This window comes from Suricata suricatta, chromosome 9 (genome assembly GCF_006229205.1).
Source record: "Suricata suricatta isolate VVHF042 chromosome 9, meerkat_22Aug2017_6uvM2_HiC, whole genome shotgun sequence".
Taxonomy (NCBI): domain Eukaryota; kingdom Metazoa; phylum Chordata; class Mammalia; order Carnivora; family Herpestidae; genus Suricata; species Suricata suricatta.
Window position 1 is genome coordinate 70144211 of NC_043708.1, and position 21659 is coordinate 70165869.

The window sequence follows — 21659 nt, forward strand, 5'->3', positions numbered from 1 at the left end:
TTAGGTTACAGAATGTGGGTAGTGTGATGATTAATGTTATCAAACAAGAGGTATAGCACTTTTATTTTGTTGCAATTTTTACCATGAACTACTGTGGTTTAAACTAACTTCACAAGAAAATGGCCTCAGAGTAGATCATTATTTTACCCAGTACAAGAGGGTGCCCTTAAACAAAATGGCAACGTCAGTCGCGTTAATAGGATGTTAAATCCGCAATGTTGAAAAATATTGCTTGGACACTGGCAGGGCGGGGACGATTTAGCGTTAGAGGCTCTGAAAGGATTTTCAACTAGTCACGCCCATCTCAAAGATGGCCGTCCTTACTTCCCTCACGCAACATGGACGTTTCCGATCTCTTTCTATGAATTGTAGGTTAATTTAATCCAGTACCGCTTGCATGGCTAAAGTCAAGATGACAACAACATCCCTTTAAAATTTAGGATAAGTTAATCTATTTGTTTATTTTTTTAACCCTTCCGTGAATATAGTCCCCTTGCTTCTGGCTCTTGTTTTTGCCGCGGCGGCCGCCAGGAGTTAAAATGGTTCCTCCCTGGGATAGCTTTAATAGGAAGTGAAGCTGTGACGACGAAGCGTTGCCCTACTGCTGTCTGGTAGGCGTTCTCGCCGGGCGGTCCCTGTGCCCTTACTAGACATGGCGCTGGCCAGCGTGTTGGAGAGGCCGCTGCCGGTGAACGGGCTCGGGTTTTTCGGATTCGGGGGTCGTGCGGATCTGCTGGACCTGGGTCCAGGGAGTCCCAGCGATGGGCTGAGCCTGGCCGCGCCCCACCGGGGTGTCCCAGAGGAGCCGAGAATCGAAATGCTTCATGGAACCACCACCCTGGCCTTCAAGGTGCGGACCCAACCGCCGCGCCGGGCTGAGCCCCGCGCGCCCGCGCCCTTCCTAGCCTCTCAGCTGGACCGGAGCCCGCGGGGGCCGCGACCACGAAGCCTAGTGGGAGTCTCGGGCCTGTGGTTCCGATCCCGTTGGTTTCGCTGTCTCATGGCCCTTGATTCTCGCGCCGTAGGACCGAGGGGGCCGAGGTTAAGTGGAAGAAGAAACCGACGCTGTTTGGGCTGATTCCTAGGCAGCCCCAGGTGGCCAGGAAAGGGGAGGCCGCGGCAGCAATGAACACTGGCAGGGAGTGGGATATTGTAACCATTAACCAAAGGTTTTGGAAACTGGGTCTCCTCTAGGCAAGGGTAACCGAAAAGCTGTGTCTTTTGAGGGGGAAGGTTGGTGGGAAGGAGCACTGTAGTGGGAGCCACACAGTTGGGATTCCTGAGCCAGCTTTTCAGTAACTAGCTCTGTGATCTTGGCTAAGTCATTCGATCTCCTTGAACTTGTTTCCTTTTCTATAAAATGAAATTGGAAGTTAATACTGGTTATACCTATGTCCAGGAATTGATGTGAAGTTTAGTTGCTAATAATATGTGGAGAGCATATTGTGAAGTGTAAAACGGCAGAGAAAGAGATATCCTGGGTTTCCATCGATGCAAAAAGAAATGTCAAGATGTTTCGGTGGTCTGATGTGGCCTGCTTTGTGTTTTCCTCTGATCTTAACAGTTTCAACATGGAGTCATTGTTGCAGCGGACTCTCGGGCCACAGCGGGTGCCTATATAGCCTCCCAGACAGTAAAGAAGGTGATAGAGATCAATCCATACCTGCTGGGCACCATGGCTGGGGGTGCAGCGGACTGCAGCTTCTGGGAGCGCCTATTGGCTCGTCAATGTCGAATCTATGAGCTTCGAAACAAGGAACGCATCTCCGTAGCGGCTGCCTCCAAGCTGCTTGCCAACATGGTGTATCAGTATAAAGGCATGGGGCTGTCCATGGGCACCATGATCTGTGGCTGGGATAAGAGAGGCCCTGGTGAGTTAAGCTTCAACCACATGGTTCTGGGCTGACACTACAAAGGGGTTGGATGAATGAAAGGGCTTTGTGTCGGGGCTGAGGATGTATTTATTAGGTTCTTGGCCCTTCTCTGCGTTCAGGGAGGGCACTACAGTGTAGGAGAGGGCATGGAGCTTAGACTAGCTGTGTCATTGACTACCCATGGGACCGAATACAGGATGCTCCTTTCCCCAGTTAGTTTCATCATCTGTTGCATTGGTTAAATGAAGTAATACATGTAAAGCAGGTAGTGTCTGGCACATAACTGTTTCCTTCTCTTCTCTCGCCAGTAAAATAATAAGATATACGGGGCACCTGCATGCCTCAGTGGGTGAGGATCTGACTCTTGGTTTCAGCTCAGGTCATGATCTCACAGTTTGTGAGAACAGGCCCTGTGTTGGGTTCTGCACTGATGGCGTGGATCCTGCTTGGGATTCTCTCTCTTCTTCTCTCTCTGCCCCTCCCCTGCTCTCACACTCTTTCTCTCCCTCTCAAAATAAATAAATAAACTTTAATAAGACCTACAAAGAGTGTATTTAGAGTGAAATTGGATAATAGACATTAAAAACTCCAGTCAGTGCTTTCTAATAAAAATATAATGTGAGCTGCATATGTTATTTAAAATTGTCTGATGGAGGGGCACCTGGCTGGCTCAGACAATGTAAGACGCAACTCTTGTTCTCAGGGTCGTGAGTTCAAGCCCTATGTTGGGTGTAGAGCTTACTTAAAAAAATAGTGATTGGGGTGCCTGGGTGGCTCAGTAGTTTAAGTCCAGCTTCGGCTCAGGTCATAATTTCACCGTTTGTGAGTTCAAGCCCCACATCAGTCTCTGTGCTGAAAGCTCAGAGTGTGGAGCCTGCTTCAGATTCTGTATCTCCCTCTCTCTCTCTGCCCCTCCCCTGCTCATGCTCGCTCTCTCCCTCTCTCAAAAATAAATAAACATTAAAAAGTTAAAAAATAGGGGCGCCTGGGTGGCTCAGTCAGTTAAGCGTCTGGCTTCGGCTCAGGTCATGATGTCATGGTTCGTGGGTTCAAGCCCCACATCAGGCTCTGTGCTGGCAGCTAGCTCAGAGCCTGGAGTCTGCTTCGGATTCTGTGTCTCCCTCTCTCTTTGACCCTCCCCTGCTCATGCTGTCTCTCTCTGTCTCTCAAAAATAAATAAAACACATTTTTTAAAAAGGTAAAAAATAATAATTAAAAATTTTAAATGGATATATTTAAAAAGCAAACAAAGGAGGAAATTAGTTTTAACAGTTTATTTAATACGGAATACCTAAAATAGTACATTTTGGCATGTGCATTAGCTCCCTTTCAAGTGTTCAGTAACCACATGTGGCTAGTGACCACCGTGTTGAACGGTGAAATTCTACTATACAATAAACAGCTACCACAAAGTTAGTTATTTCTCTTCCCTTTTTCCTTTTAGAGTCTTCGGCCTAGAAGGATTTTTTGTGGCTCATCCTCTCCTTGCTTGATATAATACTCTAGGATCCTAGGTCCTATTCTGTCATCTATGAAAATAAATTCCTTAGCCTTTGTCTCTTTCTAGTATATAGAGACCTAACTAGGAAGTTCAACTTTGTATCTGATGTTTGTTCCTTTTCAACGGTTTTTTTTTTTAAGTTTTATATATTTGAGTAATCTCTATATCCAATATGGGGTTCAAACTCTTCACCCCAAGATCAAGAGTTGCTTGCTCCTCAGAGCCAGCATGCACCCCAGCTTTTTAACCACATTTGAATTTCTTTTTAGTCAAGCTGGACTACAGCTAGTCACTTTCTATGTAATTTCCCCCCGTCAATGCTTGAAAATAGTTTATTCTTTCCTCTTATTTTTGCCTCATTCGTTCGTCTGCTTGCTGAGTGCCTGGTTTTCCTCTCTCAAACAACTGTAGGATACCCAGCATTTTTTCACTTGCTTTGGAAACTATCAATTCACTACTCAGTGGAGTGTGAGTGAGAAGATTAGAAAGGGGATGTGAGAGAGGAGCTCAGCTTGTTACTTTGAAAATTGAGACACTTTTTGGAAAGGTGTGAAAGAACAGTTCAATGCATCCTTTGTGGTCCAGGGAAGTGTTTTGGAAATGTTGCTTTGAACCCTTAGCTGTTGGGTTTGTTCTAGGTGGTGGAAGCAGTGTATGAGAGAGTATGGCTGCTGGCTAGCCAGGGAAACCCAAGAAGCTAGAGCATAACCAAAAGGTGTAATCTCAAGAAGCCTGCCTGGGGCGCCTGGGTGGCTCAGACAGTAATGCATCCAGCTTTGTTTTTTCTTTTAAGTTTATTTATTTATTCATTAATGGGGGGAGGGGCAGAGAGAGGGAGAGAGAATCTCAGGCATACTCTGCACTGTCAGCGCGGAGTGTGTGGGACTCGAACTGGCGAACCCGTGAGATCATAACCTAAGCCAAAATCAAGAGTCAGATACTTAACCGACTGAGCCACCCAAGTGCCCCATGCATCCAACTCTTGATCTCAGCTCAGGTCCTGATCTCAGGGTCATGAGTTTAACCCCTGCATTGGGCTCCACACAGGGCATGGAGCCTACCTTTAAAAAAAGGGTGGGGGGCGGCTCCTGGGTGGCTAAGTTGGTTAAGCAGCCGATTTCTGCTCAGGTCATGATCTCATGATTTGTGGGTTCAAGCCCCACGTCGGGCTCTGTGCTGACAGTTAGAGCCCGGAGCCTGCTTCAGATTCTGTGTCTTCCTCTCTCTCTGGCTCTCCCCTGCTCATGTTGTGTGTGTGTGTCTCTCTCTCTCTCTCTCTCTCTCTCTCAAAAAAAAAATAATAATAATAAAAATAAAATTTAAAAAGCCTTCCTGGGGGCACCTGGGTGGCTCAGTCGGTTGAGCCTCCGACTTCGGCTCAGGTCAGATCTCACGTTTGTGGGTTCGAGCCCTGCGTCAGGCTCTGTGCTGACAGATAGCTCAGAGCCTGGAGCCTGCTTCCGGTTCTGTGTCTCCTCTCTCTGCCCATCCCTCTCTCGTGCTCTGTCTCTCCCTGTATCAAAAATAAATTTAAAAAACATTTAAAAAAAAAAAAAGCCTTCGTGACAGCTGTCCCATTCAGGATGAGTCAGCCCCTTGCTCCAAGAAGCAGACTGAGACTGAGACTGAGAGGGGCACCTGGGTGGCTCAGTCAGTTAAGCAGCTGATTCTTGGTTTCAGCTCAGGTCATGATCTTAGGGTTTTGTGAGTTTGAGCCCCATGTCGGGCTCCATGCTGACAGTGTGGAGCCTGCTTGGGATTCTCTCTCCCTCTCTCTCTCTCTGCCCTCCACTCACACAATCCCTGTTGCTCGCTCTCAAACTGAAAAAAGTTTTTTTTTAAAAAGCAGATTGAGAAAGGATCACAGATTACTTAGTACAAGTCTAAATGAGATGAGTGCCATTTTTAAAAGAACCGATACGATGCTGAGGAAATTTTGAGAAGGAGGGGATTGCTTCTGCTGGGAGGAACTGGGGAAGACTTCATGGATAAGTGGCACATGTCCAAGGTGTACAAATCAGACAAAGGAAGGCTAGTGAACAAAGGAAGGGAGGAAAGAAGAGTGTGGTTTTTGGGGAGTAACTAAAAGCCCAGTTTAATTGGAACCAAGGTTGTATGAAGAGAAGTAGGGATCCATAAAGCCAGAGAGGTAAGCTGGAACCAGGTAGTGAGCCAGCTAGGCAAGCTAGTGGCTGTGGGACTGAGAAGGGGCTAGTTTGGGGTAGACATTGGAATCCTTTGAACCTGAAAACTGGTAAGTAGAGGTTCTCTACTAGTTTGCTTTAGAATCACCTGAAGAACTTAAAACACAAGCTTCATACTTACTCCCCTCCCGGACCAACTGAAAAAGAAAACCTGGGGTAAGTCCTGGGCATCTTATTAAAAAGCTTCCTTAGATGATTCTGATACACAGTGAGAGATGGGAACCACTGAAGTAGGAAGAAGATTAAAGACACCATTGGCAATCTGGGCTGGTGCAGCACAAGAGAGATGAGTTTGGTTGGTAATGGAGAGCCACTGAAAGTATTTGAAGATAGGACATTTGAATCTGAATTGATGACAAAGGCATTTTGTTAGGAACTGCCAGGAGGCAGTTGGAATTGATAAAAATTTTATTAAAATCTTTTTCTAAATTCTCATCTATACTAAAAATCAGCTAACTTCTACATAAAGGGCCAAATAGTAAATAACTTAGGATTGCAGGGCAGGTGGTCTTTGTGTCAACTGCTTACCTCTCCTGTTTTAGCACAAAAGCGGTTCTAGACAATATGGACACAAATGGGTTTGGCCATGTTGCAGTAAAATTTTGTTGACAAAAACAGGCAGCACTGTCCAGTAGAAATAAAATGTGAGTGATACATGTATAATTTTAAATGTTCTAGTAGCTACATCTTAAAAATTAAAAACAAAGGGAAATTAATTGTAATAATATATTTTATTTTGTAGATCCAAATAGATCCAAAATGTTATCATTTTGGCATGTGGTACCAGCTTCATTTCAATTTTTTTTAATTGTTTTTAAATCTTTATTTATTTTTGAGAAAGAGACAGAGTGCGAGCAGGGGAGGGACAGAGAGGGATGGAGACACAGAATCTAAAGCAAGCCCCAGGCTCCGAGCCGTTAGCACAGAGCTCAACATGGGGCTCGAACCCACGAACCGTGAGATCATGACCTGAGCCGAAGTCGGACGCTCAACCAACCAAGCCACCCAGGCGCCCCTCAGTTTTTTTTTTTAATGTTATTTATTTTTGAGAGAGAGAGAGAGACAGCATGAGCAGGAGAGGGTCAGACAGAGAGGGAGACACAAAATCCAAAGCAGGCTCCAGGCTCTGATCTAGCTGTCAGCACAGAGCCTGACATGAGGCTCGACCCACTAACCATGAGATCATGATCTGAGCCGAAGCTGATGTTCAACTGACTGACCACCCCAGGCGCCCCAGTACCAGCTTCATTTCAAATGCTCAATAGTCATATGTCTAGTGGCTCCTGAATGGGACAGTGCAGGTCTTTGCAATGTGATTTGAAACTCCAGGCTTTCTCCTACTGTGTGACATATGTCTTGTCCCCCAGATAGTCTGAAGTTTGAGGGCTAGGGTCATTTTAAACATCTCCCACAGTGCCTATAGTTCTGTGCTCGAAACCTGTCATTTGGATTATACTTGGATTTTTGGTTATACAGCAAGGACAAGAGAGCAGTTACTGGAATGTGAGGTGAGATGAGATGCTATATTGTAGGATTCTGGAGTCGTTATTTATTTTGAGAGGGAGAATCCCAAGCAGGCTCTGTGCTGTCCGCGCTGAGCCCGATGGAGGGCTTGAACCCATGAACCGTGAGATCATGACCTCAGCCAAAATCAAGAGTCAGACGCTTAACCGACTGAGCCACCCAGGCTCCCCAAAGTGCTATTTTCTTGTATATCTGTTGGTCTCCCCTGGGCTTCAAGAAGGCTAAAGAACTCTTCATGGAAAATGAATTAGATGTCAGAAGGGGTGGTCATTTTTTTTCCCTGCTAACCTCACCTCTCTTTCCAGGCCTCTACTATGTGGACAGTGAAGGAAACCGGATCTCAGGGGCCACCTTCTCTGTAGGATCTGGCTCCGTGTATGCTTATGGGGTCATGGATCGGGGTTACTCCTATGACCTAGAGGTGGAACAGGCCTATGACCTAGCCCGTCGAGCCATCTACCAAGCTACCTATAGAGATGCCTACTCAGGAGGTGCAGTCAACCTCTACCATGTCCGAGAGGATGGCTGGATCCGAGTCTCCAGTGACAATGTAGCTGATCTACATGACAAATATAGTGGATCTACCCCCTGAAAGAGGGTGGCTGTGGCTGCTTGCATTTCTTGGGGTGACTGTTGTTGGTAATGTGGATACAGCTCCCCATTCTATAGTGGAGTGGTCCTCAATTATATTGATAATTTTTTAAGCTCTGGTGCAGTTGACCTCTGTATGTTACCAGTTGTTAATGACCTGCTGTTGCAGGGGTGATTGTTTTACTTTCTTGGATGTTAACATTACACTACTTGACCGCAGTCTGTGTTGTGTCTTTTGTCCACACAGTCCCTCCTCCAAGCACTTTACAGCCAAATAAGCCAGGACAGTGGGAGGGCACTGACTGTAATTACAGGAAACAGTGGTGTGAAGACATTGTCTAGTGAATACATTAGCATCCCCACTCATGAAGCTAATAACAAAGGAGAAGGCGAGAGAGGCAGGGAGGAGGGAGAGGCTTCCCGATTCTGTTTGCAAAGAGATGAAAAGTTGATGAGGTGGAAAGATGCACAGGGCTGTGTGAGGTAGAGCTGCGGAGGGAACAGCTTTCACTTTGTGGTGGGGGAGGGGAGGCCAGTGCTGCTCGCAGAGTAGAAAGGTGAAGTAGGTGAATCTTGAATCTTAAACCAACTGGGAAGGGAAGGTTTGGACCTTGGGAAAAGACACAGGTGAGGGTGAACGCAGTAGTGACCCCAAGCTTGGTGATCCTGGTCCTTTTGGCTCTCCAGTGTGTGTGTGTGGTGGTGGGGGGGGGACAGAGTGGTTGATGGTGGGCTTAGAGCCTCCTGGACAGGAAGCAGCACAGAATTGTCATTGGGACGTGTGGGTGCAGAAGAGGCCCTACTGAGAGCAGAAAGATGGCCAATTTATCACACCCAGCACTGAGGGACCAAGCTATGGTGGCAGCAGATGGCAAAGCCTTCTGTTAAAGAGAAGACATAAGCACAGGGGTGATAGAGGAGGTTGATGGGAAAATCCTTTAAAAGATGGGAGAGGAGGGTATAAAACAATACTGGTTTGTTTTTATAGTTAGCAAGAAGGGGAAAAGTGGTTGGTGAGGATGACAATCCAGAGTCCTATTTTGAAGCAGAGGAGTTTGAGAAATAGGGGAGGGGGGGGGAGGGGGGGGGAGGGGCGGGTAAGGCCTCTTTTGCCCAGACTGGGATACCTTCCCTTCTGCCTTCCCTTCCCCCTCAGCCTCTTGCAGTCGTGTATTGATTGATGAGGGCTGTCGGCCAGGAACTGATCGAGGCTTGTTAATTGCATTTGTCAAATTCAGGGAAATTGGGAATTAGTGAGATTGGAGAAGGGAGTTTGGAAAACAAATGACTCTGGTGCCTAAGGAGATTCATTTTGCTGAAAAGTGCCTCGGCAGCCCCTGGAGTCAGGGAGCTGCTAGCAGGGACCTGGACCTATTCAGCATTAGAAGTGGGCGGGAGCCATGCTGCGCCCCCCTTCTGCTTAGCCATCAGCCTATGGTCAGCTGTGTGAAATACATGGGTACAGTCATCGTCCTCTTAGGACGCTGGTTTGAAAGATCTTTGTTCAAAATTAGAAACTGAGGGGTGCCTGGCTGGCTTAGTGGGTAGAGGATGCAACTCTTGATCTTGGGGTCATGAGTTAAGCCCCACATTGGGCATAGAGCTTACTTAAAAAAAAAAAATTAAAACCTAAAAACAAAAACATCCTCCTAGGAGAAATTCTAACACCTGAAAGAAATCAACTCCGGTTGAAATGGAGTTGAGGGGTCCAGAGCCTTAACCACTGCGCTTCCTCCTCTATGGAGCCACTGTCCACAGCACCACCTCCCTATTCCACACCCTCAGATACACATGCTACTGCTTGGCACTTCTTGGAACCCCAAGGAACACAGTTTGAAAATTGTTGCCCTGGGGAATAACCTTGAGGGTTGAAGATTGGAATTCTTTTACACAAACGAGTATAGGCCTCTCTACCCCAAGAAAGAAAATTAAGTCTGGAGAGAAAAGACGGTCTTGAAGCAATGCTACCCTTGTCCTGTTTCTGTCTCACCCCTCGCTTCGGTAGGGGTCTAGATGTTTAAGCACCTATTCTACACTGAATTTTTTTTTCTAGTATGTTTATGAGAGCAGGGAAGGGGCAGAGAGAGGGGGAGGATGGAGGATCTGAAGCAGACTGTGCTGATAGCAGCAAACCCGAAGCAGGGCTCAAACTCATGAACCATGAGATCGTGACCTGAGCCTAAGTCCGGCACTTAACCAGCTGAGTCACCTAGGCGCCCTGTGTACTGACTGAATCCTTTTATGTTCAGGCAAGAAAATGCACAGCCATCAGTCCCATATTCTGTTCTGCAGGTGCCCCTTTCTCTGCCTTCCTGGATCTTGGATAAAAGAAAGACTTGATTAATGGAAGAGACAGATTTTGGGTAGGTTTTCTGGAGAGAAAGTAGAGCAGAGGTAGAGGAAAATTGCAAGTGTCTAGGCCCAGTCAAGCCCACCCTGTGCAGTTGTGGCTTCTTGCTGCTGAGTGCGGGTAGGGAGCTGGCTTTGCAGGGATGTTTATGTCTCCGCTTGTGTGGGGATGATGGACGGCGCACAGCATTGGAGAGATTCTGTCGAGTGGAGTGGACCAGTTCAGGGACTCCCATCAGATTCATTTCCCAGTGCAGTCCTCTTGACAAAGGATGATGGAAAAGAAATTGCCTTAAATAGCTGGAAGATTAATTTCTCTCGGCAGTTCCCAGGCGTCCACGGGACAGGGCTCTTTAAGTGATGTCTGACAATTTCTCCTCCTTCCAGAGATAGCTCAGTGACACCAGAATCTGACTCCTCAGGGTAGGTAATGGGACTAATCTGATTAAATAGAGAGCAAGCACTCCTCGAGGCCCTGTGCTTTCTCTTGCTAGCAGGGAATGCTGTGGGATTGAAGGCAGATGAGCCCCATAGCAGCTCCACACCAGGCCAGGGAGGGCTGTGGGAAGAGTAGAATGTTCAGGAGGCAAAGGGAAAAGGTAGGCAAGGACATGGGGGAGGGGGAGGAAGGGCACAATGAAAGGAAATCAGGGACGGGAGCATAATAGTTCCTGAGTGTTCCCTCTTTAGGCAAAACCAGAAGGTCAATGTCTCTTGATATCCTCCTCGGCTAGCAAATGAGAAAACTGTCAAAGCCATTTGGGGAGTGGAAGTTTACATCCTTTGAGGCAAAATAAAACAACGGATTTATTCTGGTCCATGGATTCTGTGTGGTCCTCGAAGGGAGAGGAACAAGAGGTGGGATGAAAAGGGAGTAAGGTAAAGTGTGGACAGACACTCTGGGGGCAGCATTTCCCTTGTGTCAGACCAGGAGGAGGAGGATGGCGTCAGTGAAGGGTTTACATGAGTGTATCTAATCCTGTATGTTACAGTTAGGGTCTTTCATGTGGGTATTTTTGTTTGTTTTCCTAGAAGAGCCCCTCCTGCCAGGACTATAGCAGGACATTGAAACTGACCAGCCACAGTGACCTCGGGACATGATTAAGTACTTTATGATTAAAATATGCATATTTTGCAACCAAGCATCTCTGCTATTTTTTTGTTTGTTTCTTGTTTGTTTTCAAAATTTGAGTTTCCCGTCAGGAGGCCAGAATCATATTGGGAAAGCTTTAATTATAGTAGGCAAGAGGAGAGAGCACACACAGCATCAGAACTGCCCTAATCAGCATCTGCTGCCGCCTCCTGCCAGACCCTGGCTGCCCCACCTGCCCCACCCCTACCTGCCATCAATGGACTGTCCACATTCCTGTAGTGCTCCCCAGGCCTGGCCCCTGAGCCAAGTTCTTGCTTCCAGGGGCTATGCCCCACTGAAGCGTTTCAATAAAAACCATTTCCAAAATGTCCTGTTCGCAGTTGTTAGTGGATCAGGCAGAAGAAATTCTACCCACGTCAGCTTCTTGGGTTTATTTAACCCAACTCATTTCTCCCTGAAGCTTTTGCCTTTGAGTTAGGTGCCAAGCTAACTTGGTACTTAACCCTTGATAATCCAGATTCAGCTGTCTTCCGCCATGAATATCTGACCTAGTTTATTTGAAGAGAAATAAGACCCCATGGATTCCACCTCTACTGATGCCTCTCTCTCTGGCCCTGACTCTGTCCTCTCAGGCTGCCCCTTCTCTCTATTCTCCCTCTGCTTGATTTCATGCTTTCTCTCTGTTCTCTCACTTTGTAAGAATTTCCTTTTCTTTCCTCCACAGGATTAAAATAAAAACCAATCAATCAATAAACCGAGTGCTGCTATGGACTTTAATGTAACAAGAAAAGGTTATCACTAGCTGCAGGGTGCCCAAAATGCTGGTACTGCAGAGGGAAACACAGATGGAATGAGAAGAACCCCAGCTAGGGAGAAACAGAGACAAATGAGAGAAGCAGAAAAGCATAGTCCTAGGTGGCACGAGAGAGAGTGAGCAAAGTGGAGAGGGAGACATGGATGTGGCAGGAGACAGTGATGGGCAGAGAAGCGCTGTGGAAGAGGGACGGGACGGGGGAGGGGAAGGAGACTCCGAAGGACAGTGATCGAGAGAGTGGGCAGAGAAACTGGGAGGAAGGAAGCGGCTAGAAGCTAATGCACAATGAAACATGTCCCCCTGGAGACAGATAATTTCTCCAGCCATACATAATGAACACGTGCCTCCCTGTGCGTTGCCCCTGTACTGTCACTGTCACTTACTTTCCGCAAGAATCTCTCCACGTCTGCCCTGCTTGTGCAAGGTTGGGAAAAAGCTTTGAGTGCTCAGAACCACCTTCTCATACCATCCAGGCCAAAGACAGAAAAGTAGAAATCTGTCTCATACCAAGAGCAGGGTAAGTGAGGCAGGATCAGACTCTGTACCTTTTACATTTTTACTTGCAGGTTCACAAAGAGATCTCTTCTTCCTTCTGCTTCATACCCCCTGGCCGCACACATCACATATGCATAACTCATCCCTGTTTTTCTGTAATGCTCACAGGTCAAGGCCAAGGCTGGGGAGACTCCCAGGAAGACTGGAAGAGCAGGTGCTTCATTGTGGAAAGGAAATAAGTAGTTCCAAGTAGGAGTGTGTGCAGACCAGAAGGGACTAAGGTCAAGGGGATATTTTTGCAACTACTGCAGCTCTTTATCCAGCTTAGCCTCAGTACCATTGTTGGCCCACGGACACCACATCCCATGCGCACAGAGTTTCACAGACTACATAGGCTTTTCTTTCATGGTAGCTTTTCTCCAGGAGTGCTATGCGGTGCTGTCTGACCAGAGGGAATCCGCTGAATACCAGGGTTCTGGGGAAGGGCTCATAATCACTGTGTCTCTTGAATCTTGAGCCTGCACCCTCAGCTTAATCTCTAGAAAAGAATGCAGTGGAGCGTTTTAAACCAGAACAACAGATGAAGCATAGTCTCATAGTACCTCCCAAAGAAGTAAAATATGCAGAAAGGAAGCCCAGCCTCGAGTCAATAGAGCCTGAATATGGTCCTTGGCTAGGGGTAGCAGTGTTCCCCTATCTCATTAAAATAGTCCCAGGCAGGGCATCTGGGTGGCTCAGTCAATTAAGCATCCTTGATTTTGGCTCAGGTCATGATCTCATGATTCATAAGTTTGAGCCCCTCGTTGGGCTCTGCACTGACAATGCGGAGCCTGCTTGGGATTCTCTTGCTCTCTGCCCCTGCACATTCGCTCTCTCAAAATAAAGAAACTAACTTAAAAAAAAAACTTAAACTGTCCTAGGCATGTGCCACATTGAAGAACATCTCTGTAGGATCGCTGGCTATTTTGTGATATGTCTGTCTTCCTTTTCAGTCAAACATTTACTATACTGTACTCTTTGTCCCCCAGTGACTAGCATGGTCAGGCTACTCAGTAGAGATTGTATAATACATGTGTTTTAATGAATAAATGAATGAATGAAGGACTTTGCTGTGTGCTCTTATGCCAAAATTTTTTACCAATGCCAATTCTTTTTTACCCTTCTCAGAACTGTGACTCCTAATAATTGTTGAATTTCAAGATGCTGTTTGCTGCTCTTAAGCATACTCTGAAGCATGTATTAACTTTTAAAATATAGACAAAATTACTTGCTTTGAGAATATTTTTAAAGTGTTATGCCACCCCCTGCTTATAAATGAAGACAGCGAAGTATAATAAGAAGCAAGGGTTTTTTATTTTATTATTTTTTAAGATTTTATTTTATAGGGTGCCTGGGTGGCTCAGTTGGATAAACATCTGACTTCGGCTCAGGTCATGATCTCATGGTTTGTAGGTTTAAGCCCTCCATCAAGCTCTGTACTGACAGCTCAGGGTCTAGATCCTGCTTCAGATTCTGTGTCTCCCTTTTGCCCTCTCTCTCTGCCACTCTTCTGCTCATACTCTGTCTCTCTCTCAAAAATAAGTAAACATTAAAAAACTTTTTAAAAAAGATGTTATTATATATACACACATACATATGTAAATAATATATATCTCAAAAAAATACATACATACATATATAATATATATCTTTCAATATATATATGTATATAGAAACATTAAAAAACTTTTTAAAAAAGATGTTATTATATATATATATATACACATACATACATATATATAATATATATCTCAAAAATACATACATATATATGATATATATCTCAATATATATATATGTATGCATGTATGTATATATATATATATTTTTTTTTTTTGGAGAGAGAGAGAGAGACAGAAAGAGTGTGACCAGGGGAGAGGCAGAGAGAGAGGGAGACAGAGAATCCCAAGCAGGCTCCTCGAGGCCAGGGCACAGAGCTTGATACAGGGCTTGAAACCACGAAACTGCGAGATCACAACCTGAGCCGAAATCAAGAGTTGAATGCCCGACTGAGACACCCAGGCTCCCCTAAGATTTAATTTTAAGCAATCTCTACACCCAATGTGGGGCTTGAACCCACATCCCCAAGATCAGGAGTTGCAAGCACCACCGACTGAGCCAGCCAGGTGCCCCTTAAGATTTTATTTTTAAATGGGGCACCTGGGTGGCTCAGTCGGTTAAGCGTCTGACTTCGGCTCAGGTCATGATCTTATCGTTCGTGGGTTTGAGCCCCACATCGGCTCTGTGCTGACAGCTCAGAGCTTGGAGCCTGCTTTGGATTCTGTCTCCCTCTCTTTCTGCCTCTCTTCTGCTCATGAACTGTCTCTGTCTCTCAAAAAAAGAAATAAACATTAAAAAAATTTTTTTTTAAGATTTTATTCTTCAGTAATCCCTACGCCCAACTTGGGGCTCAAACTCAAAGCTCCAAGATCAAGAGTTGCATGTTCGGGGCGCCTGGGTGGCTCAGTCGGTTAAGCGTCCGGCTTCGGCTCAGGTCAGATCTCACGGTTTGTGGGTTTGCGCCCCACGTCGGGCTCTGTGCTGACAGCTAGCTCAGAGCCTGGAGCCTGTTTCAGATTCTGTGTCTCCCTCTCTCTCTGACCCTCCCCTGCTCCAGCTGTCTCTGTCTCTCAAAAATAAAAAATAAAAAGCATTAAAAAATTAAAAAAAAAAAAAGAGTTGCATGTTCTACTGACTGAGCCAGCCAAGTGCCCCATAAAAAGCAGTTTTAAGCTTTTTTGCATGTGTTGTTTTGTTTTGTTTTCTGTTAGATCGATGGGCAGAGGCTTAGCCAATACTCAAGCCTGGTCCCTGAAAGTCAGGTGCGTGAGTTAATTGCTCTTTACAAGGGAAGGACTAATTGATGGTGAAAGTGAGGTTCATATATCACTAACCTCCACACCTTAAAAACAAAAGCCATTTTTCATTGTTTTTTTTTTCCCCACAATTTAGAATTGTTGCCACTTGTCCTTCTTCCACCTGTTTAAAAACATTCTTTGAGGGCCATTCTGGGTGGCTGGATTGGTTAAGCATTCAACTCTTGGTTTTAGCTCAGAGCATGATCTCCTGGCTCATGGTATAGAGCCCTGCATCTGGCTCTGTGCTGACAGCCAGGGGCCTGCTTGGGATTCTCTCTCTCTCTACTTCTCCCCTGTGTTCTCGTTCTCTCTCTCTCTCTCAAAAAAATAAATCTTAATGACTTTTTAAAAAGTTTATTTATCATGTTTTTAAGTTTATTAATTTATTTTGAGGGGGAGAGGTAGAGAAATGGAGAGAGAGAATCCCAAGCAGGCTCCACACAGTCAGCACAGAGCCCGATGCAGGGCTAGAATTCACAAACCGTCAAGATCATGACCTGAGCCACATCCAAGAGTAGGATGGCTTAATGGACTGAGCCACCCATGCACCCCAATTTTTTTATTTATGTTGAGAAAGAGAGAGATGCAGGAGGGGCAGAGAGAGAGAGAGAATCCCATGCAGGTTCAGCACCATCAGTGGAAAGCCCCATGCAGGGCTTGAACTCATGAACCATGAGTAGAAACCAAGTCAGACACCTAACTGACTGAGCTACTTGGGTGCCCCTCAAAATAAATAAAATGTTTTAATTAAAACAAAAACATTCAGGGTGCCTGGGTGGCTCAGTTGATTAAACGTCTGACTTCAGCTCAGGTCATGATCTCACAGTCTGTGGGTTCGAGCCCCATGTCAGGCTCTGTGCTGACAGCTCAGAGTCTGAAGCCTGCTTCAGATTCTGTGTCTCCCACTCTCTCTGTCCCTCCCCTGCTCACTCTCTGTCTCTGTCTTTCAAAATAAAATAAAGACATTAAAATTTTTTTAAAAAACAAAACAAACAAACAAAAAAACATTCTTTGACATTCTAGATTAACATGCTCTTTGGAATTTTTTGAAGCATTGTAACAGAGTCCTAAAATAAATCAGAGAATCCCAGAGTCCATGAGACTGAATCTAAATACCTAAAGCAAAAACATTATCTATGGTTTTTTTTGAAAGATTTCAAGACCAGAAAAGTTGAAAGAATAGTATAACAAATATCCATATACTCTTCCTATAGGTCCACTAATTGATATAATTTGCCACATTTGTTTTATCTCTTTGTATACATCTATTTGTTGGTATGTATTTGAGTAAATTATTTGAAAGTAGGTTAAGGGATAGTGACATTTTACCCCTAAATGTGTCTCCTCGGAATTAAAGTATTCTCCTATAAAATCATAATACCACACCAAGAAATTTAGCATTGCATTGATATAAGCAATCATATCTGATATATAGTCCATATTCAATTTCCTCATTTGTCCAAATAATGCACATAATAGTTTTATTTTTTCTTGATCCAGAAGTCAATCAAGGCTCACACATCACATTTAATTGTCATATCTTTTTGGTTTCCTTTAATTTAAAACAGGCTCCCATATTTGTGTATGTGTCTTTTACAACATTTGTCCTTTAAAGAGTCCAGGCCATCATTTGTCACGAGTAACTGGATTTGTCTGATTGTTTCCTCCTGACTAGACTCAGGTTAAACATCGTAGTGAGAATATGACCTCCGTGATCTTATGTATTTCCCATTGAACCCCAGCAGGAGGCACATGTCAGTTCATTACATTATTGGTGATGTGAAGTTTGTCTTCTAGATTTCTCCATTGTTAAGACATGTTTGCCCTTTGTAATTAGTTAGTAAACTAACAGTAAGTAGAGTGCTTATTTGAGAGCATGTGAATATCCTGTTCTTCCACAGTCTTGGACCCCGTGGATTTAGCAGCTATTGATTATCCTTCCTGAAACAATTTTTGCTTTGGTGGTTGGCAAATGTTGGTTTTTTGATTTCTGTCATTTCTTCCACATACATTAGGTGTCATTTATCTCTCTTCCTTCTTTTCCTCCTCTTCTTCCTCATCCTCCTCCTTTTTCACATTTATCTGTATTTAATTTTCTTGGCATTTTAATTGTTTTGGTATTTATTTTTTACTGGCGTTTAAGAAAGACTTCCCAGCTGTTCACACAATTTCCTTCACATTTAATAATCAGTCTGATTCAGAAATTTTTTTCTTTAAAATCTAATCTGCCTTTACTCCTGCTACAACATAGACTCTCTTACTGTTCATGAGTAGTGTTCTCGCCTGCCTGCCTGTCTTCCTTTTTCTTTTCCTTTGCATTATCTTCCACCTTTCTATAACCTCTTTCATCTCTCCAAACCTCAACTCTCTCTGACACCTCACACTTCCCTCTCCAGTGCCTCCAAGGACATCCTCCCAGCTGGCTCTGGGATTTCCTTCCACTCCTGCTCTAAAATGCTCTCGAGTGTGTTAATGAATGACTGTCAGAAGCAGCTTCCCAGCCTCACTCCAGGGGAAGTTAGATTTCACTGTATGTGGAGGCTCCCATGGGATCTCACTGAACAGAAACAGCTTAAAATAAAGTGATCTGCTTGATTCAAAGCCAAATGAGCAGCTTTTCCTCAATCGACAAGTCATCTGTAAAGTTTAACGTTTGAAATCTCAAATGTTTTAGGGTTTAAAATTGTAATTTTTTAGGTGAAAAAAAGGTGCATTTTCTTTCTATTCTCATTACTTAATAGCAGAAAAATGCTTTACTCAAACTTTCTACCAAAGATTCCTTTATGACCATAGGGGGGGAAAAGAAACTTAAAAAGAAATGGCTTTTCCAACTTAACTCTGACATTTGTAGAAATGGACTCATAATTTAAAATATATTTCGGGAGACATTGGTGGGTGGGTGGGGGATGGGTATGAACATTCTTTTGATCCTCAGAGGGAAGACGGTTTGTTTTTCATAGACTCCGAATAAGAGACCAAAAAGAGGGTAACATAGCAAAGCAGAGAGTATGTCAATTTAGTCAGAGACTAATGATTGGTCAAGAGCACAGGTTCTGAAGTCTGGAGGCCTGAATTCAAGTTCTGACTCCACCGTTTAATGAGTTCAGTGACTTTGAGATAAGTCACCTTCCCTCTCTGAGTCTGTTTTCTTATCAGTAAAAGAAACATTAGGGACACTGGGTGGCTCTGTGGTTTAAATATCTGACTCTTGATTTTAGCTTAGGTCATGATCTCATAGTTCGAGAGTTTGAGCCCCGCATTTGGCTCTTTGCTGACAGTGTGGAACCTGCTTGAGATTCTCTGTCTCCCTCTCTCTTCCTGCCCCTCCTCCTCCCCTTGTTCATGCTCTCTCTCTCAAAAATAAATAAACCTAAATAAATATATAAAATTACATTATGAATAAATAAAATAAATAAAAGTGACAGTATAATAGGACTTATCTCATAGACTAATTAAACAGAGTACCTGGCCCAAGGAGACCCTCCATAAATGTCAAATATGTATATATGGTTCTATATATAAATAAATAAGTAAATATATGTATGTATGTATGTATTAGAGAACACAAGCCAGGGAGAGGGGCAAGGGAGAGAGGGAGAGAGTATTAAGCAGGCTCCACAGCACGGAGCCCAACACAACGCTTGATCCCACAACCCTGGGATCATGACCTGAGCTGAAATCAAGAGTCAGACCCTCAACTGACGAAGCCACCCACGCACCCCAATAAATGTCAATTATAATAACTATTATTAGCAATTCTATCTTCCTTTAACCTAACATTTTGAAAGCGATCACCTATACATTTTAGGATATGAGATGTCATAGTATATTCCTATCCAAAGTTCATGTTTTCCTAGTGATTTCCTGGCTGGCTTGTATTACTTAAAAAAATTTTTTTAATGGAAAATACAGGAAAAGAAACAGAAAATCTATTACCCTCAAGAATATAAACACTGCCATCTCATTTTCAGATAAAAGGCAAAGCTGAGTTCCCACAGAAGCAAGGGTGCTGCTTGGATGAAAACGATGCTGGAGACAACAGGCCTTTCTGCTGAGAACCAGATTCTATCAAGAACGTCCTGGACTTTGAGAACCAACAATTGTATGGAGGAGGTTTGACTGACAGCCAGCTGAAACAGGGGTGTATGGAGGGTGCAGGGGTGTAAATAGAACAGTTGGCTTGGGGTTCAGGTCTGCCACCTGTTAGCTATAGGACTTTGTAGTAAGCTGTCTCTGATCCTGTGTTTCTTGTAAAATGGGGATGCCAATAATCTGCCAATTTAATGCTGATCCATATTCTCATATTCATTTTATTTATCATATTCAATTTTCCCCAGTTGTTTTCTATTAATGTCTATTATTACTTTTTTTTTTCTGACTCAGATCCAATCAAGGATCATATTTTGCATTTAGTTGTTATGTCTCCATATTGTCCTTTAATTCAGAACAGTCCTCCTACCTTTGTGTGTGGCTTCATGACATTGATATTTTGGGAGCTTTCAGCCCATTTATTTTGTGGAATGTTGTGTATCTACTTTTATACAATTAGATAACAATATTTTTAAAAGCTGTGCTGTGGAGCTAGTGAGGCATACTGGTTAGGAACTACGACTATGAGCTGCTGGGTTCAAATTCCAGGTCTATCTCTTATTATTTGTCTAACCTTAGTCACATTATTACAGATGGTCCCTGACTTAGGATTTTTTTCTTTTCTTTTTTTTTTTTTATGATGGTGTGAAAGTGATACACATTTAGTAGAAACGATACTCGGAATTTGAATTTGGCTCTTGTCTGGGGCTAGTGATAGGCAGTAGGATACTCTCTTGTGATGCTGGGCAGAGGCAGTGAGCCACAACTCCCAGGCAGCCACGCTCTCACAAGGGTAAACCAACACACTTATAACTGTTCTGTTTTTCACTTATGGTACAGTATTCAATAAATTACATGTGATAGTCAACTCCTTATTATAAAATAGGCTTGTGTTAGATGATTTTGCCCAACTGTAGGCTAATGTAAGTGTTCCAGGCACTTTTAAAGTAGGGTAGACTAAGCTATGAGGTTCAGTAAGTTAAGTGTATAAAATACACTTCCAACTCAACATCTTCAATTTAGGATAGGCTCATCAGGAGGTAACTCCTTGTAAGCTGAGAAAGATCAGTGTACCTCTCTATACTCGAATCTCTAATATAAAATGGGGATAATCATAGTACCCCCTCACTACTATGGAGATTAAATACTTAATATTTGTGAAGTGTTCAGAACAGACCCTGCACAGTAATTGCTCATGAGCTGTTACTATAGAGGGCATGTTCTTGTTGTGAGAACTGAGTTTCAAAATTTGTATCTGAGCTAGAAAAAAAATCCACTCAATTATAAATGACTTTTTTCCAGTGCTTACTAATGTCTACAATTATGCCAGCTCCTGAAATAAGAATTTAAAAAAAAAAGGGTTCCTGAATGGAAACAGAAGTTAAAGATATGATCTGTGATCTCAAACAGCTTAGTAGTATGAAATCACTAAAGTGTGAAACAATCAAGGTAGAGTTAAGTTCTGCTAACCTGAGAAAGCATGAAGTTCATTCTGATAGGCGAGAAGGAAGTTTGGTCTGTGTTGGCTGAAGTAGCTGAAGAAGAAAGGATAAAAACTGACTAGTCACAGAAAAGGAAACGGGCATTTTTCCAGGCAGAAGAGAGCACTTGAGCAAAGGAATAATTCGGTTTGAAAAGGTGACGGCAGTGGGAACTAAGAACAAACAAGGGCGTGGGACGGGATTGTGTGTGGTTTAACTTTCAAGCAACCAGGTCCTCATGCAGGAGATAAAGGGGAGCCATTTTAGGTTCGTGAGAGTATTGTCTTAGCCGGTAGAGAAAAACTGGAGGCTCAGGCTGAGCAAAAATAATGCCGAAAGTCTAAGACTATTTGTCTTTCACCTGAGGGATGTCACATACTTGCCAGAAATGTTCTTTCACGTAAAGGGGGGAGTGTCAAGCAACAGCCACGACCCAGAGACGTTCTACCTGGAAATCATGAGCTCAGGCCCACGAACCAAGTCCTTGATGATTAATTCAGGTCTAGAATTTCACTAACTAGTTAACCAAGTTTAACAATGTCCAAAGGAGCTCGCTCAGTGGACTGTTATTCATATTGACGCCGAGGGCCTCGTTTCACTGAGAAAGGACGGTGGGAAAGGGTGAGAAGGGTGAGAAAATGAAAGGAAAGGGACAGAGACGGGGAAAGGGATAGATGCCAGCCAACCACTACGGTTCAACTGGCACGGGGTCTGGGTCGGGGGTCTGGGGTCGGGGGTCGGGCTGCC

General features: G+C 44.0%; 1 protein-coding gene and 1 long non-coding RNA gene across 3 annotated transcripts; both read left to right on the forward strand.

Moving 5' to 3' along the window:
- Positions 1–621: 621 nt before the first annotated feature.
- PSMB5 (proteasome subunit beta 5) lies at positions 622–7913 on the forward strand. Of its 2 annotated transcripts, none has more exons than XM_029952488.1 (3): positions 622–850; positions 1565–1871; positions 7409–7913. In XM_029952488.1, the coding sequence occupies exons 1-3, from the start codon at positions 653–655 to the stop codon at positions 7693–7695; spliced, it is 792 nt and encodes a 263-aa protein (XP_029808348.1). In that variant the 5' UTR covers positions 622–652; the 3' UTR covers positions 7696–7913. The 2 variants fall into 2 exon arrangements, with proteins under 2 accessions (XP_029808348.1, XP_029808349.1); XM_029952489.1 differs by lacking the exon at positions 622–850 and adding an exon at positions 1012–1095.
- Positions 7914–9889: 1976 nt separating this feature from the next.
- LOC115302557 lies at positions 9890–11185 on the forward strand. The gene is made up of 2 exons (XR_003913531.1): positions 9890–10057; positions 11076–11185. It is a non-coding gene; the product is annotated as an uncharacterized LOC115302557 (long non-coding RNA).
- Positions 11186–21659: the final 10474 nt, after the last annotated feature.